The sequence below is a fragment of the Chaetodon trifascialis genome, chromosome 9, assembly GCF_039877785.1.
Source record: "Chaetodon trifascialis isolate fChaTrf1 chromosome 9, fChaTrf1.hap1, whole genome shotgun sequence".
NCBI lineage: Eukaryota > Metazoa > Chordata > Actinopteri > Chaetodontiformes > Chaetodontidae > Chaetodon > Chaetodon trifascialis.
In genome coordinates, this window is record NC_092064.1 from 21,451,283 (window position 1) to 21,468,511 (window position 17,229).

The 17,229-nt window shown below is 42.1% G+C and overlaps 1 protein-coding gene across 2 annotated transcripts; it reads left to right on the forward strand.

The window, feature by feature from the left end:
• The first annotated feature begins 462 nt into the window (after window positions 1-462).
• On the forward strand, window positions 463-17,134 carry sytl2b (synaptotagmin-like 2b). 2 transcript variants are annotated; one of them, XM_070969613.1, is made up of 21 exons: window positions 463-522; window positions 2,323-2,491; window positions 4,120-4,280; window positions 4,600-4,711; window positions 6,543-6,591; window positions 6,693-6,795; window positions 6,946-7,121; window positions 7,312-7,370; window positions 7,465-7,670; window positions 8,664-11,117; window positions 12,372-12,488; window positions 12,576-12,626; window positions 12,723-12,817; window positions 12,912-13,028; window positions 13,256-13,425; window positions 13,963-14,065; window positions 14,196-14,357; window positions 14,579-14,663; window positions 14,808-14,904; window positions 15,427-15,632; window positions 16,264-17,134. In XM_070969613.1, the coding sequence occupies exons 2-21, from the start codon at window positions 2,391-2,393 to the stop codon at window positions 16,410-16,412; spliced, it is 4,773 nt and encodes a 1,590-aa protein (XP_070825714.1). In that variant the 5' UTR covers window positions 463-522; window positions 2,323-2,390; the 3' UTR covers window positions 16,413-17,134. The 2 variants fall into 2 exon arrangements, with proteins under 2 accessions (XP_070825714.1, XP_070825715.1); XM_070969614.1 differs by having other exon boundaries at window positions 12,375-12,488.
• Window positions 17,135-17,229: the final 95 nt, after the last annotated feature.

Sequence of the window (17,229 nt, forward strand, 5' to 3'; positions counted from 1 at the left end):
TCCTTCAGCTCTCAGGCATTCAAACGCATTATTTGTACTGTGAACATGTCAGTGCCGTTTGGAGCACCTCATGTTTTCCTGGCCCGCCTGAGGGGGAGGTCCACACCCTTAAATCAAACACACCGAAGCGAAGACTGAGGACACCTGCTGGACGCCACCTGCCATTACAGCGCAGATGACCCTTCCGTTTGATAATAATATATAAATAAATGCGCATCTTTTCGCCTCATGAGCAGCCTCTGGTCCAAAGATGGACTGAATGACAGGAGCAGTGAGCTCAGCCGGCTGCCTGCTGCTCGCACGGCGGGTCCTCCCCATCCACACACTGAGTCCGCCCTCCTCTCCTCAGCTCCTGTCGGAGGAGTCCAGCGCATCCAGCGGCAGACCTGTGGAGGAGCTGGAAACCCTCACCGCTCTCTCACCTTCATTTCTTTCTTTCTTTCTTTTTTTTTTAACCACTCATCAGGATGGATCACAGGATTACAGGAGCGCTTTGTGATAAGTCTGCAGGCGTCCTGTAAGGTAGGTGACAGGTTAAATACGTGTCAGAAATTAAATTATACTGAAAGACAAGTTGCCTCCGAGCTACTGAGAGTCACATGAAGGAAGGAAGTGGCACACTCTGAAGCATGCAAGGTAAACTTATGTCACTTTTATTAACGTTTATAAAGTTTCCATAAATAAGAGTATAAAAACTCTGGCCTCAGAAAATGCCATCAGTCACCACAGGTCGAAGAAATACTGTTACTTCAATGTAGAAATACTCTGTTAAAAGTAAAAGTCGTGCATTCAAAAAGGTATTAGCAACAAAATATACTTAAAGTAGCAAAAGTAAAAGTACTCATTGCGCTGAATGATGTTTATTATATTGATGTGTACATCAGTGTTGTAGCTGGTCAGGGTGGAGCTAATTTCAACTACTTTATCTTCATCATCTGCTGGGTATCTTATGAATTTAACTTCACTGAAATTAAGTTTTATCTTGATCTATAATACTACACCCTAATTTCTGTTGATATATTTTATGTTGTTAGACTGAATCTGCAAATTAACTAGTAACTAAAGTTATCAGATAAAAGTAGTGGAGTAAAAAATACATTTCCCGCTGAAAGGGAGTGAAGTTGAAGTTTAAAGTAGCAGAAAATGGAAAATGGAAGTACAAGGACCCCAAAAGTGTACATAAGTAACAGGACTCGACTACTTTCCACTGCTGTCAGTCACAGTCAAATTTGATTATTCTTATAAAGTAGAAGTATTAAGTCTTCTGGACACTGGTAAGAACTGCCATGCGAATTCCCCCAAAGCCAAATTTAGCCAAATAACCATCAAATGAAACAAATTCAATTATTCATAACAGAGGAGGTTATTGATGAGGAAACATTTTCGGCAGATTGTTGTCTTTTATCTCAGAATGTGCAGCTACAGTAGCTGTACAGTATGACGACACGCTGTATCATGTTACTGAGAAGTGCTGTGCTCAGTTTGTCTATAGAGCTGTCTCGCCTGGTGTGTCAACAGCCAGTTCTCTAAATCAACATGCAAAGACACCTTTGAATAGTTTCTACTGCAGAAGCAGAGGTGGAAGAAGTCCTCAGGTCCATTACTGAAGCTGTAAAAGGTCACATGATTAATCTGAGGGGTCGTAAAATGATTAATGGGAGAGAAAAGGAGATTAATTTACCTCTCTGGGCTTCAAACAGTCTCTTAAATGAAACTATTTGAGAAGTTAAGTGGAGCTGCAGAGGACTCATCTGAAATGTGACAAGCAGCCCTTAGCTGGACACTGCTGTTATATAAGGGGTCACGAGCCAGAGAGGTCAGAAAGCAATGGCTAAAACCTTAACGATGCATTGTGTCATGAGATTATCATGCAATACAATATTTCCCTGAAGTGTATTGATGTAGAAATATAAAGTGACATAAAATGGAAATACTCAAGTAGAGAAAACAGACCCAGCAGCTACAGTGATTCACTTTACAGTTTTAGCTCATTTGGTGAAACTGTTGGAAAAGCTTTGCAGATGTTTCTGATTTAAATGGATCTAACGGGTGTTGCTGCATTCCTTAATCAGCAGCTGGTTGTATGGAAGCGGAAGAAACAGCTGACCAAACAGGAACGACCTGATTGTTAGACTGTTATTTTTACACCTTTGCGATTTATTCACCTGAACATAAACTTTGCAACAAGTGAAAGTCGTCCCCAGCTTTCCCAAAAGGCCTCCTCACATCTCCTTGGCATCATCGCGGTTATTAAATACGGGAAGTGATCCATAAAGTGCTTTAAGGACGTGACAGTATGTCGCCACATGATTTGTCTGACAGCGACAGACCCAGCTGGTTCGGCCGAGCGTTTGCACACCTGCCCGCTGAGAGAAGCAGGAGGAGGAGCCATGATTGACCTGAGCCACCTGACGGAGGAGGAGCAGGGGGTGATAATGACGGTGCTGAGGAGGGACCTCGAACTGAAGAAGGCCGAGGAGGAGAGAATCAGGTAGAAACATGCATCTCCTGTGTTGGCCAGTCCAAAGACATTTGACTCTGACGTCCTGGAACAATCGTTTTTAATGGCTGTTTCACGTGTGCAGAAATGTTTTGCCTCACATTTAAGTTAATGTCATGTTATTGAGCTAAACTGAAGGGACAGCTTGAGGGACAGTAAACACGCCATTCAGAATTATACTTGTCTGGCCATAATAGAATAACACAATAACAGCTTGCCCAGATACGGACTTTGCTTCCATCGCTGAGAATGTGAGATGAGCAATTAGATTACAGAGAAGTCTGCACGTGGAGAGGGTCATGCTGCTCTGGCACACAGGAATAGAAACCCTTAAAGGCCTCAGTGATGAGACGCCTCACCTGTGAAGAGCCTGACGACCACATAGCGTAATATGGCAGACGGTGAATCCCAATACAGCAGAATTAAAGATAAATGGTGAATATCACAGCTTTAAATCAGCTGTTTCTGAGCCCTCCGGTGAACCTTTGGGAGGGTCAGGCATTCCTCACAGTGTATATTCAAGGCTTGTTCGGGCAAACAAAAGGCCTCATATCTTTGCTGACCTCTCCCATGTGCTCAAGCTTCTTCGGCCCCGATCGAAATGCAACCAAGCATGTAAGCGAACAGAAGGAACCCCAAACGAACCCTCTTTGGACATGAGTTTCATTTCATTTTCACGAGTCAAGAATGTCGTGAAACAATGTGCTTTTCATTGTGAGTTTAATGGAATTGGCCGGCCAAGTTCTTCATCAGCGGGAGGCTGAATGCCCGCTGTGTCTCCATCAGTCTAGTGTAAAAGGATTAAGCCAACAGGCTGTAATAATGTGCTACCCTTTTTTCACATGACCACCATGGTGCTCCATCAAGAGGAACGATGAGTTGGAATGGCCTTTTAATGCCTTTGATTCAATTTTAACCTGATGGAAATGTTTTCCGAATTCCTTCCTTCGGATGGATCATGTGCAACTGTTATATAAAGCTGGTGATGAAGCAGTGGAAAGAAGAAGCGGTGGCGCAGAAGAAAAAAAATGTGGTGTGATTAAGAAATCTAATATTAAGCGTTGGTAGCTTCAGTGTAAAAACAGGCTGCAGAGGTTTGAAACAGAATGAAATAAAACAACAGGGGAGAATCATACAAAGATTTGAGTCCCGACAGGAAATCTGATCCCTCGTGCGTGTCGCATCAAACTCTCTAGGCCTTGAAATCCCTGATGAACTTCATCTTGCACAGTAAACTAAAACAAAACTATCTCCAGCTGAGCAGAAATTCATTCATGCATGTGATGTGAACAACTTCAAAACACTCTGCTCGTCTTTGTCTGCCCTCGTCTTTATGTTTCAGCTCGTATTTAGAGATTAGTGCTGCTCAGACCAAATTCAAACGGTGTCAGATTCTCCATTCAGCGCAGCTTAAGGGAAGCGCTGTCGCGCATTTGTTCATTCACAAGAGAGCCTTTTTGTCTCTCTTAGCCACTGGGCTGGACAAGTACAATATCCTGCATGTTTTTAATAACTTCAGCGAGGATTAGCATCACTGCACGAAAATACAATGCATGACAATACAGAAAAACCTCTTGACTTAAGTGTTTCTACATGTCTCCTTTGTGTTTTCCCTCCAGCAAACTGGAGAAAATACTGCACAGCGGCTCACAGTCGGACACCGAGATGAAGTACCTGACTGGAGAGTGGTTTTACGAGGCCAAGTCTCGCAGACACATGGACAAGATCCATGGCTCGGAAATCATCCTGGCCTCCATGAAACAGAGGAAAGCAGGTTTAGGTGTGTTCCTTCGATGCTGTTGACAAAGGGCTTGTTTTAAAGTACATGCTGTGTACTCTGTGCATTACTCCATGCAATCTCTCAGATGTCCACTGTCTGACCACAAAGATAAAATATTTGCCCGGGGTGAAGTCAAAGTTCAAATCCAGCCTTTTCACAGACTTTGACAGCCACTGCTCATGCCTGCACAGGGGGCTTAGCATGTTACAGCAGAGAGGAAGATCAGAGTAAAACAGCTGAAAATATTGGATTTAAACTGTGATTTCATGTTATAGATAAACTCCTGTGAACTCAGCTCCTTTCACCTTTCCTCCTGCAGATGGTTCTCTTAGAATTGAAAGATCCAAGACGCCCAGCAGTCGAGGCTCAGACATCGTCGGTCCACCAAAACCTGCCAGATGTTTGGAATCGCTACAGCCCGCAGAGATCAAGTACACGGTCCTTTATCATTGTCCTGTCTGTGTGTCTATGACCTCTTCACTGTCTTATTTTCATGTTCTCATTCAGTCTACTGTTTGTTCAATGTGGTTTGACAAATGGTGTGCTGACTTATAACAGCTGTTAAGGTTTCGAGTCTTCTTGTAAACATTTCATTGATTGGTCCAACACGTGTCTCCGCACTGTTAAATCTCATAGTATCAAAATGAAACACACCCTGCTTAATGTCAGCCTTCCTGGGTCCTTTAAAGATGCTTCTACAAGGTGCCAATTCAATTTACATTAATTCCCTTTGAAATATCGTTTCAGCTCCTCTCTCTTTCCCACTTTATCAGTGTCTGTGTGTGTGTGTGCATGTGTGTGCAGTGTGTGTGGTGTCTTGTGACTCAGCCTGTGTAAACAAAGGTGGTGCTAAGTGGAGTCATGGTAGTTTTAGTGCCCAGCAGCAGCCAGCTGCATCACAACATTACAGGATGTGGTGTGACCTATTCAGGGAAAACAGACCGACAGTTTGGCAAAGTGTTTAACTCAATAGAGCTCTCAGCATAAGTGCTCTTAAAACAGTGACAGTTTGTGTTATTTCCGGAGTAAAAGGAGCAGGCCGTTAATCTCCTGTCGTTCTGTGGTGGAATCCCAGTAGTTTCTTGCCAAAGACGATTTAGCCGTTTATGGTTATGACCATTATTACAACGTCCTGAATGTTTTTACAGTGTGTAGATAACTGAAGTGGAGGATTAGAAAACTTGGCAATCAACATAAAATGTATATTTAAGAAAATTCGTGCCATAGCCCAAACACATGTGACATCCTTCTTTCATCCTTCTTACAAGTTGGGTCAATATTTGATTTGGCAAAGCTTCTGTACTTTGTGCAGACAAGATTCCTAAACATACAATAGACTCAAGAATGTAATTGCCTAAACTCTATCAGATATTTAGCAATGCAACAGGTTTTGCAGGCAGTGTAGGTCCTGTTTTACTACTGCATCATGTGCATTTTAGATGTACTCAGCTTATCAATTAGTATTGAGTCGCACTCCTGTAATACAAGCATGACTTTAAAAAAAAAGTTCGGACGCTGTACAAAACATAATAAAGCAGAATGTGATAACTTTCTGATCTTTTCTTACTTACAGTCAATTGAAAACAATGCAAAGACAACATTTTTAATGTTTGACCTCATCAGCTTCATTGATTTTTGTAAATATCTGCCTATTTTGAATTGGATGCAGCAACACGTTTCAAACTAGTTGGGACAGGAGCGACTGAAGACTGGGAAAGTTAGCACCTGTTTGGATCATTCCACAGGCAAACAGGTTCCTTGCTCACAGGTGATAGTGTCATTATTAGGTATAAAGGTATAAAGGATATTGCCACATGGGCTCAGAAACACTTCCTAAAACCTTTTTCAGGGAACACAGTTTGTTTTCAAATGATTACATTCTGATTTTATTCATGTTTTACGCAGCGTCCCAACTTTTTTAGAGTCAGGGTTGCACAACTCATCTTATTCAGCCATGAAATACCAGATACTATGACTTTATTCAGAGTGTTCTCTCATACTTTTGTACGTCCATTAATCCTGATGTTGGTTAGGTTGGATGGATGTCTTCGTCTTTGATGTCAGCATGATGTCAGCAAGCCTCGGTCATGCACACTACAGTGTACAGGGGAGAAAAAACACAGACTTTGCCGCTGAGATGTTTTGCAGCAGGCTTGTCATGTTAAAATTCATCTGTGTGACCTCATGCGATGCCTTATAATGTTTGTATTTCTTTAATATTCGCCTTTCTTAAATGAACATTTCAATTGTGTTTTCCCTCAGTGATGCAGAAAAAGAGAATCTGAATTCAGGCCTCCGTTCTCCCAGGACGGTACGCATATGTACATTTTTCCTTCCTTTCGTCCAGTCTTGTTACAGTCATATTACAGATAATGTAGCGTAAAACATTAATTCTAGTCATTTTCCTTCAAGCCAAGGCACAACCCTTTCAACCGTGCTTCCCTTATTGTTGTTGAGCCACCTGAAAATAATGATGACATGTCAGCCAGTCGGGACCGGGAGTTATCAGAGACAGGTTTGAACTGAATTATAAATCAGAACACAAACACATTTGTTAGGCTGTGAAATAGACATTGATGGCATTATTCACTAAAATGAATGTGCAAAGTTAGCGCAGTATTGAATCTATAGTCCAGACTGAGCCTCTCTTCTTTGTTTCCCTCAGAGCTCCTGTCTCCACTGAAGAGTCACCCAGCAGGGGAGGCCAGTCAGACTTCAGGCGGCTCTGTCACTTCTGAGACCTCCTCTGTGGGACTCAGGCCTGTGCCAAAGAAGAGGACATTTCTCTCAAGATGTACCTCCAGTCAGTCAGGAAGCAATGGCCTGGGGTCAGATACTCAGGTAGGGTCAGCAGGGGTTGTTCCTGCCCCAAGACAGAGGGCCCAGTTAGAGCTCTCACCTGTCTTACCTGGAGTCCTAAGATAAAATGCTTGTAAATGAAATGATAGTTTCTGATCAAGTGTCTCAGTTTGCTCAGCCATTCAGCTCTCCAGATGCAAACTTTCAGCAGCCACTCTGTGATGGATTTCAGGTTTCGTCTAATTCCAGTCTGGAGAGAGAAAGAAACCCACCTTCTCTACCAAGAGCCAGGTCAGTGGACGACTCATCCAGCAACTCTTCCCCAAAAATCTTGATTAAACTCTCTCAGCCTTCCACTGCAACTCACAACCTGCACTATTTCCAGACCGGCCACCTACAGCAGGTTCGATGCATCCAGTGACAGAGAAAGCACACAGAAGAGCGATGAACGATATGATGAGCAACAAAGAGAGTGTGCAGCGGTCAACACTGTCGTCCTGCACACCAGCAGCATTCAGGATTCAGACAGACAAAACAGTGTGGGAACAGCAATGAAGCAGGAAGAGCCGAGTTTGCCTCAAAGCACTGTGGGTGAGTTCAGTCGAAACCTTTTGGCTGATGTACCCTTAAAATGAAACTATTTGTGGCAGGAGTTGTGAACAGTTCGACCTCAGAGTGACTTTTGGTTCTCAAAATTGTTTCACGTTAATGATTTTTACAGGTCCAAAAACAGATAGGGAATAGAGAAAAATGAAAACGACCAGTGGTGACTGTAACTACAGCATCCCCAGTTTGAGTCCACATCTGGGGCACTTGTTGCATGTCACCCTTCTCTCTATCACCATAGCAGCTGATAAAAACACCACAGGGTACAGGTGGATCAGAGAAGTCGTTAAAAAAACCAAATGCCATCCTCATGGGGAAGCAGCATTGAAATGCTATGATGTATCAGATCTACTGGTGCTCAATTAATTATGTAATCTGGTCACATCCTCTTCATGATATTTGCATAAAGGTACTGGATGGAAACACTCACAAATTCACACTATAATGCTAAAATCTGTGACATTTAGTTTAAAAATATTTATTGAGATTCCCACTGACTCCCAGTGTATCTCTGAACTGTTAAACTGTAGATCTCAGTGTTAGTCGGTTCACCACTTTGGTCCAGACTGAAATATTTCAAAAAATATTGGATAGATTATCGTGAAATAATGTACAGAAACTCTGGCTTTGGCGAACTCCTGACCTTTAGTGCCACTCCAGTGAAAGCCAGTGAAATTTTCCAACATCCACTGGACAGAATTTGATACAGATATTCATGGTTCCCAGGCTACTTTGTGTTATGACCAAATACTTGCAAAAGTATTTACATTCCCATCAACATCACCTGCACTTTGTGCTTAAGGCTAATTACGAATCCTTAGCATGTTAACACACTAATGCCACTTGTATGGCTGTAGGCTTGTTAATAAAAAAGTGGGCCCCTGAGAGACAAGGTAAACCTGCTGCAGGGCAAACAGTCGTAGCTTTCTGACTTTATTCTGACAAGTACTAAATCCTGTTTCATTCCTTTCTTTTCAGATCCAGATCCTCCAGTATCTTATGATCTCAACATCGTTGATAAGTCTGATCAGCAAACGAAGAAGAAAATGGATCACAGACACATGTTTAAATTATCCACCCAGACCACCAGTTCCACTGGTGATGAGGACGCCATCGCGAAGGTGCTGGACTGGTTTAGTCGCAGCACAGACAGCAGTGAGTGGCTAGATACGGAAGATGCTCCAGAGGCCACGAAGAGCTCTGAGAAACATGTCGAAATCAGCAAATTAAGAGGTGAAGTTTCATTAAGTAAAGATGCTGGGGATATTATAAGTGATAGAAAGAAGGAAACTCTTGAGGGTGAGAGAAGTCACACACAAAAGCAGACCGATGAGGTTAAAGAATTAAGAGTAAAAGACAGAATAGGCAACAAGGAACTGACTGAAACACAAGAAGAGGTGATGAAGGACACTGGAGAAAGAACGCGGTCACAGGAATTTGAAGATCGTTACGATGTTAGCCAACCACCCCAAATCTCACATCTGAAGTCCTTCTGGGAGAAAAGCAACATGGGCCCTAAAATACTTATCAGCAAATCAGTCACACCGAGCAACAAAGGACAAAAGCCTGCTCATCCCTCAGCAGAGAAAGATGAGAAGTTGAACAAACCCAACAGAGTGTCTGATATGCCCTCTGTGCCTGAAATATACAATGGGAAGGGGAGTTATGACAAGTACACCTCAAATCATGGGGATGAAAGAGAAGAACAACTGCTAATCAGTCCACAGAAGGATACTGGAGACAATCACTTACATAGTAACCAGGAAATACATAATCAAGTGATGAATACTTCAACAGTTGAGCCTCAGGTATTTGACAGAAGAGGTTCAGACACTGAGATTTTAAACATAACCAGACTTAGCCCACAGACAAAAACAGCCATCCAGTCCAGACTGAGTCCAGAGTCTGAGAGGGTCCCCTTATTCAAACCAAATCCACAACCTGACAGTATTTCCCAAACTAGAGAATCCCCACTGCAAGACGAACTGTCCAAGACTGTTCTTGTGTCTCAGCTCAATAGAGATCTAGAAACAAAGCACAGTCCAGACTCCGAGAAGTTCTGTTTGCCCAGAAACAGCCCATATAAGGACTACATGAATGACGGGGGTGACATACAGATTACCCCCAAAACACGAATGCATAGTGGTTCTAGTGAAGATGTAAAGAGGAGGGACATCGAAGATAAAAGCATGCAATCAAGCATGTCTCCGAAGCGAAGGGAAGATACATCTAATAAAGACAGAATTAACAGTCCTCACTCAAACAGACAAGGTTTACCACATCAAGAAAGTACTGCAGAGAAGATAAAGCAGCTCAGATCTTTCTGGGAGCAGGAGAGGAGCAAGCCCATGTTTTACACCGGCAAGCCTAAAGCTCTCGGGGATGGTAAAATCGCTCGGGGGGCAAATCAGGCAAAACTGAGTAAAAGATTTACAAAGTCAGAGTACGACCTGAGCTCAATAGGAAATTATTCAGGCAGTGACGAGGATAACTCTGGAAGAAGTTACCACAACTTTACTGTTCTTCCTTTGAATCAGAGGTTAGACAAGTTGCCCGCTAGCCTGGGCACAAGCCGAACACAATTTAATACACTGCGTGAGTTCTGGGACGAGGCCACATCAGATACCAAGGGGTCATTTTCTTATGACAAATCTAAAAGTCCCAAAAGGAAAGAGCCAGTAAGCGCCCAGCTTCCGTCTCAGGAGTTAAAGTGTGGTGACCCTGAGATATACCGCGAGAAAACAAGGTCAGCTGTTATGAAATCATCTCCATCACCTCAGAATCGATCAAAGTCACCTCATGATAGACAGTCCGGGTCACGAGCATCAAACGACAGCAAGAACAACGTGTCCAATTTTTCATCAGCAGAGCAGCAGAGAGAGCCCAAGAGAAGCTCAAAAGACTCTAATAGAGAGGAGAAGTCCACGAAATCACCAAGCAGTTCAGGCAAAGAGACTCGCTCTCCTAAAAGCAGAAAAGACAGCCTCGGCAATTCGAGCAGTCGCTTAAATTCAATGCGTCGCACCACGAGCATGTTTGCTCTGACTGCTCCTGATGAAAAAGATCAAAGCCAGCTTAAAATGGATATAAGCCATGTCCTCTCCCAAAGCAGAAAGCAAAGGCAGAGCCCTGAAAAAAGCCCCATGCCGAGAAGAACATCAGAGGAAACTGAAACTCTGACTCCACGTGCACGGGCTTGTGTTCCCAGAGACTACCGCCATTACCTGGGCATGACAGATGAGACCAGCATCCACACTTCCCTCGCCCCAGCTCTTCAGGACGAGGGATCAGAGGCCCAGTCTGGGTATGAATTTGACCTGGGTGGGCCAGTGAGGGCCAGCACTCCAGTGAGCTCAGAGGAGCGTTACAGCAGGAAAGGCAACAAGACGAGTCAGCGCCCCCTGTGGACAAACTACAGCAGTTCAGATACAGGTCAGGAGTCATCTGTGAGCAGCATGTCAGAAATCTGGTCCAATTTGAGGAACAGTTCAAACAGTGAGCACCAACTTCAGTTAATGGTCTAAAACAAGTAACTGAGGCTGTTTTTACTGTAAGTCAAAGCAAAAAATCTAAGATTACACGTCAATATGCAATTCCTGCCACCTTAATTTAATCTAATCTAACAAATGTGGGCTGTTCTTGAAACTACAGATTTCAGTTCATCTGTTCCTGTCTATGTCTGAGAGTACTTGTTCTCTACTGCTCAAAGAAGTGGAGTAAAAGTGTTTGAGGTTCAAGCATCTTGACCTTGAAAACAGTATGTTAAAAGTTGGTATTTATCATATAAGAGTCAGAACAACTTTTTACAAAACAAGGATGTAAAGGTTGAGAACAAAACAAGTTTGAATCAAGAATTAATGCACAGATTTCTGACTGTTCATGTATACAGAATTCTTGAAATGTGAAAAAATGAAAAATGAAAATGAAATTGAAAAAAAAAAAAAAAAAAGCCATTGTTGAAATCAGTTTGAAGCAGTCCAACTCCTGCTGTTTACAGACTCATTATCATCACTCTGGAATGTATCCAGCAGTATCATTGATGCCATATCCGTGTCAGATATCTGTGTATCAGGAGCCTGCCTCTGTAAACACTGTGTGGTCCTGTGGTCAGCTGCCCATGTTTAATTTGCGGGCTGGGTGATGCATAGCTCTAACTTTACTGACACCACACAGATAAAAACAGGTTTCACCATCCTACAGCTGAAAGGTACAACGTGTCAAAGACGTCTTTGTATTGTGTTGCAGAGATATGCTAACTAGCTAGCTGCAGCCCGTCCTAGCTGAGTCTGGTTCCAATTGCTGCTTTTCCTGGTTTTGCAAAGTAAATATCTTTTAGCTTCAGACTTTTGGTTGGGCAAAACCACAACCTGAAGCTTGGTTATGGACATTTTTGACATTTTTTATAGACCAAACGATTGTGCATATTAATTGATCATGAAAATATTTGTCATTTGCAACCTTAATCATACTTATGTAAATAGACTTGATTGATAATAATCTCAGTGTTCAGATTCAATATACCAAATAACTTTTACTCTGATTTATACGAGCAGTTAGAACCTAAAACAGACTGTCTTCTGTTAAACACACTGTCTATTCACTATCACTGTTTACTTAACCAATTTGAACATAAAAAACTGTCTCTACTGTAAACCAAAGTACCTCTTTTCTCTCCAATGTGCACAGTAGGCGAGAATGATGATGAGAACCAAAGCCCTGTATGGAAAGCACTGAGGCGAGCAGAAGCCCGGCCTAAAAATCTGGCTAAAAGTATGGAGGACATCACAGCATCCTTATCACCACGTGAGCATGCTGTCAGTTTCCATGTCAAATTGTCCATATGCACAGATCATTGTGGGTGACTGTGATTCATTATTTTGTTTCTCACAGGACAAGAACGACGGCAAGACCCGACTGTAGACATGAGGCGCATTAGTGATGGTAAAAGTCGCCTGATCCTTTTCACTATTTTTGCAAGCATAGCGGCAAATTAGTCAAGATTTTGTGTCCTCTGCTTTCCAATCAACCACTCTTTAGTTTCATCCATCCCATCCCCCTCCTCATCCTTATTTTCGGATCCAGATCACCTGAAGAAGATGAGCAAATCAGTTCCTTCGTTCTTACAGAAGGAGGTAAAGCCACCCCTGCATCTTTTAGTCCAGTAGGTCAAAACCTGCTCTGCATCCATGTGCACAGAGCTTTCTGTGCCTGCTGTCTGTGTTCCAGGACATCGGCAGAGACGCTGACTCCAACTGCGAGGACAGTTACCACAGAGGAAGACTAACTAAGGGCAACTCTTTGACTAACCTCACCAGCTCTACTGGCATGCGGTCTAGGTCTTCTGTATGTTCACACACAGCAGCAGCTGACACTTAACACACGCTTCACATTCAAACGCTGCTCTCTTAAACCGCTCTGCTTGTTGGTTTTTAAGCTTTAACTTTGATTGTGAGGGACTGACATTAACCCACATTTGTTTGTTGTTTCTTTGTAGTGATTACATGAATGATATATGTGTGTTATGATGAATGATAAAAATTTTTTGCCCTCTTGTTTGTGGGGGCTCGTAGCTGAGTGGAAGTGTGATGACCATGTACAGCGGGGACTTTGGGAACGTGGAGGTTCAGGGAAACATCCAGTTCTCCATCAACTACATTCAGAGGCTCAGAGAGTTTCACATCTTTGTGGCTGTATGTCGAGACTTGGCTGCAGTCGATCCAAAGAGGGGCCGCTCAGATCCGTGAGTACTCTACCTGAAACAACCAAACAATGAGTACGTTTACATGCACTCTTGAGTCTTATTCTGGTGTAATTAATATCCACGAACATGATTTGGATTCTGGAATTATGCTTCTCCGGAGAAACACATAAACGCCTCCTCTGGCTGACACAGGAAGGGTATTGTGGGCAGCTGGTGGTCTCAGAGGAGGAGCCAACGCTACACACATATCAACAACATGTTGTGCAGAACTGCATGTCAAGCTGGTTGATTGGTTAATTCAGGTCTTGACGAGGGAGAAGCTGGAAAATGAAAACAAACAGAAACATAACTCATACAAGTAGAAACAAAAGAAACACTTAAAACATATCCAAGTGACCCCCTGTGCATGTTTGCCTACATGCAGCAGAGAGGAGCATAATTCTAGATTAACAATGTTCACTTTTCTAACTGGGGGGGCTCGTTAGGGTTTCATGTTTGTATTACTTCTGTTAAATTATAGAGACACATCTTATCTTATCTTAACTGATAAAACCTATTTGTGGCTGTTTTTTTCAGATATGTCAAAAGCTACTTGGTTCCTGACAAAGCTAATCTGGGAAAGAGGAAAACATCTGTAAAAAAGAAAACGCTAAATCCAATTTTCAATGAGATCCTCAGAGTAAGAAACCAGTATATGTTGCAATAATGCCTTGAACATACAGAGGCATTTTCCCACACTGTAATGTTCAATAGCTGGTGTGCATTGCAGTCAACAAACAAAAGCAGCTTGCTCTTCACTGTCCTTACAGTATCGTGTTCGCATGGAATACCTCAGAACCCAGACACTCATTCTCTCCGTCTGGCATCACGACACCTTTGGCAGGAACAGTTTCCTGGGTGAGGTGGACGTGGACCTCTCCAAGTGGGACTTTGACCACACCCAGATGAACTACTTAGCCCTGAAAACAAGGGTAAGAAGAAGAACGCACACACTGAAGGCTGCATTATCTACAGCAGTTGTTTTCTCATCAAATAACAGCGGGTTATTTTTTGGTCAGCCTGCTCATTTCCCAGGAGTCTATTTGAGCTGGTTGTATCACATGGCCTGTAGTCTGTACACAGAAATTTTGGAGCCTCAATATGGATTTTGGATCTTCTGTTTATGTAATGTATACTCTGTCAAATGTTTCAGACTACACCCACACTTGCACCATCAAATGGTCGAGGAGAGATGAGACTAGCCATACGTTTCATGTCACAGATCATCCACAGTGAAGGTCTGCACGCAGTTTTATTCTATTATTTTAAAAAATTGCCTTGTTTTTTGTGTAAATTTTAGTTATCCACAATCCCACCATCATTCTATAGACAATGTCCATTAAATACTTGTGCATTTTGTCATTTTTTCCTCAAACGATTAGCTAAAGAGGGCTCAAACACCGGAGAGCTTCACATCTGGGTGAAAGAATGCAAGAATTTGCCTCTAATCAGGGCCACCATTGACCCATATGTTAAGTGGTATGTACAAATCATCCATCTTGGTAAACACTTCTGCTTTTTTGGGAAATGCTCTTTATTTATCCAGAGGTAGATGGGAACATCATTCCTACTTCCATCTCTGTATGCTATATGAAGCTGCAGCCAGCAGTCAGTTAGCTTAGCCTAGCATAAAGACTGGAAATGGAAACAGCTAGCCTGGCTCTGTCCAAAGTGCACTAAAGTTCACTAATTTTTCAACAAACATGCAGCATGCTAATTAATGATCTTTAAAGGTGCTGCTTTTTTTTGGCTTTGGACAGATCCAGGCTTGCTGTTTTCCCTTTGTTTCCAGTCTTCATGCAGAGCTAAGCTAACTTTTTCCTGGCTGTGACGTTAGCTTCATATTGAACAGACTGATATGAGAGTGGTATCAATCTTCCCATCTAATTCTCAAGAAAGTGAAAAACATATAACCTAAAATGTCAAATAATTCCTTTAAGGATATCAGCTGAAGTTTCCCGCTGTGTCAGTCAACATGTTCCCTTTTCCCCTCATCTTAAGCTTTGTGCTGCCAGACACAAGCAGGAAGAGTCGCCAGAAGACCCGTGTGCTGCGAAGGACAGCGGATCCTGCGTTTAACCACACGATGGTGTACGATGGCATCAGAGAGGCTGATCTAGCAGAAGCCTGTGTGGAGCTCACTGTCTGGGACCGAGACAGGCTAGCCAGCAACCTGCTGGGAGGCCTGAGGCTTGGAATGGGGACAGGTACTGATGAGAGTAGTCCATCTTATTTCAAAATACATCTGACTCATGCAAAGGTAGTGCTCATCAGCTGGAGTATATCATTGTTTTATAAATAAACCAGAAAACTGCATTTCGTGGTGAAAATGTGACGTACTTGCTGGGGTATAAAAATTCTTCTAAAAGCAGATCTGGTAAAAATCTGCTGCCAAAATCATTATTTTAGTCTTTACAACTTACTATAGATACATTTATATATAGAGAGAGATTTTTATTTCTGCAGAGATTTCTCTTTAGAGGACTTAGGGTAGTTATTTGCCCAAGTATTTGCCCAAGCGAGAGTCCAGAGACTCAAGATATTTGGTTGACATGTCTGACATGTTGAAAAACGCCTTCAAGGATCAATCCACTGATTTTATCTATAACGATGTGATGTATTTATAAGACTGTTATGTAAGTTCTTAATCTGCAAACTAACAAATTACTATGGCTGTCAAATGAATGCACAGTACTGCAGTAAAGAGTACAATATTTCCCTCTGAAAGGTAGTGGAGATGAAGTATAAACTAGCAGAAAACACATTACTCAGTACTCCACTACATGCTATCAATGAACAGACTTGTTTTTATGCTTCTATTTGTCTGTGTCCCCGTAGGCAGAAGTTATGGATCGGTGGTGGACTGGATGGACTCAACTCCCTATGAGGCGGTCCTCTGGGAGCGCATGAAGGCCACGCCCAATGAATGGGTGGAGGACATACTCCCATTAAGAATGCTGAACTCTGCCAAAAACGCTTTCAAATAAGTAAACATATACCAACTACTATAGTGCAAATAAAGTATTTTTTTTTTGAGAGGAAATAACACAGTAAACGAGCTGTTTTAAAGATTGTGTACTGCTTTAAATTCAACCAGGAAAAGCTTTCTAAGGATTTAGAAAATCTGATGAAAAATAAATACACTGGAGTCATTCGTAATTTTACAGCAACCAACCCAAGCTAAGTAATTTCCTAAAAAGAGTGGCGCTGTGCACACTTCTGTCAACTGTTGATTCTCCACAGGTGAATGAGGAAAATGGTAAATAATATTAGAAAAACACCTCTGAAGAGCAAGTTGTGCATAAGACTGGCACAACTGTGAGCTCTCATTCTGGAAGGAAAGAAGAAATTTAAGACACCTGCTGGTATATGCGTTGGAGGCACACAGGGGAAATGTAATCAAGACACCATGCAGCAGTCATACTACAATAAACCCCCAATAGAAATAGAGATTTTACATGACAATGCATGACATTTTCTGTAGTATTTCTTTTTTGTCCCACTGCCTTAGTATTGGCTGTTATCTTTCATTGCACTGGCCCTTTAGGAAAACCTACCATAAGAGTATATATTCCATGTAATGTCACCTCAAACTATCCAAATAACCTTTTATTCACGTGTTTTGAAAACATCACCTCTCAGACTAACACTTATTTTGACAGTATTGATATAAATGTAATTGAATATGACAGTATATATGACATGTGATGATCAGCACTTACTAATGTAAACCACAAGTGGGATTAAAGAACTTAAATGTAGAACGATTTACTAAAGTCTTTTTCTTTTCTTTTTTTTTATCAC

What these genes read in the sequence shown, in the direction of transcription:
- sytl2b (XM_070969613.1), top strand. Translation starts at nt 2,391, where the DNA reads ATGATTGACCTGAGCCACCTGACGGAGGAGGAGCAGGGGGTGATAATG. An exon ending in GCCTCCGTTCTCCCAGGACG is followed by an intron (nt 6,592 to 6,692) that starts GTACGCATATGT and finishes TTTTCCTTCAAG; the next exon opens with CCAAGGCACAACCCTTTCAA. An exon ending in CACAGCATCCTTATCACCAC is followed by an intron (nt 12,489 to 12,575) that starts GTGAGCATGCTG and finishes TGTTTCTCACAG; the next exon opens with GACAAGAACGACGGCAAGAC.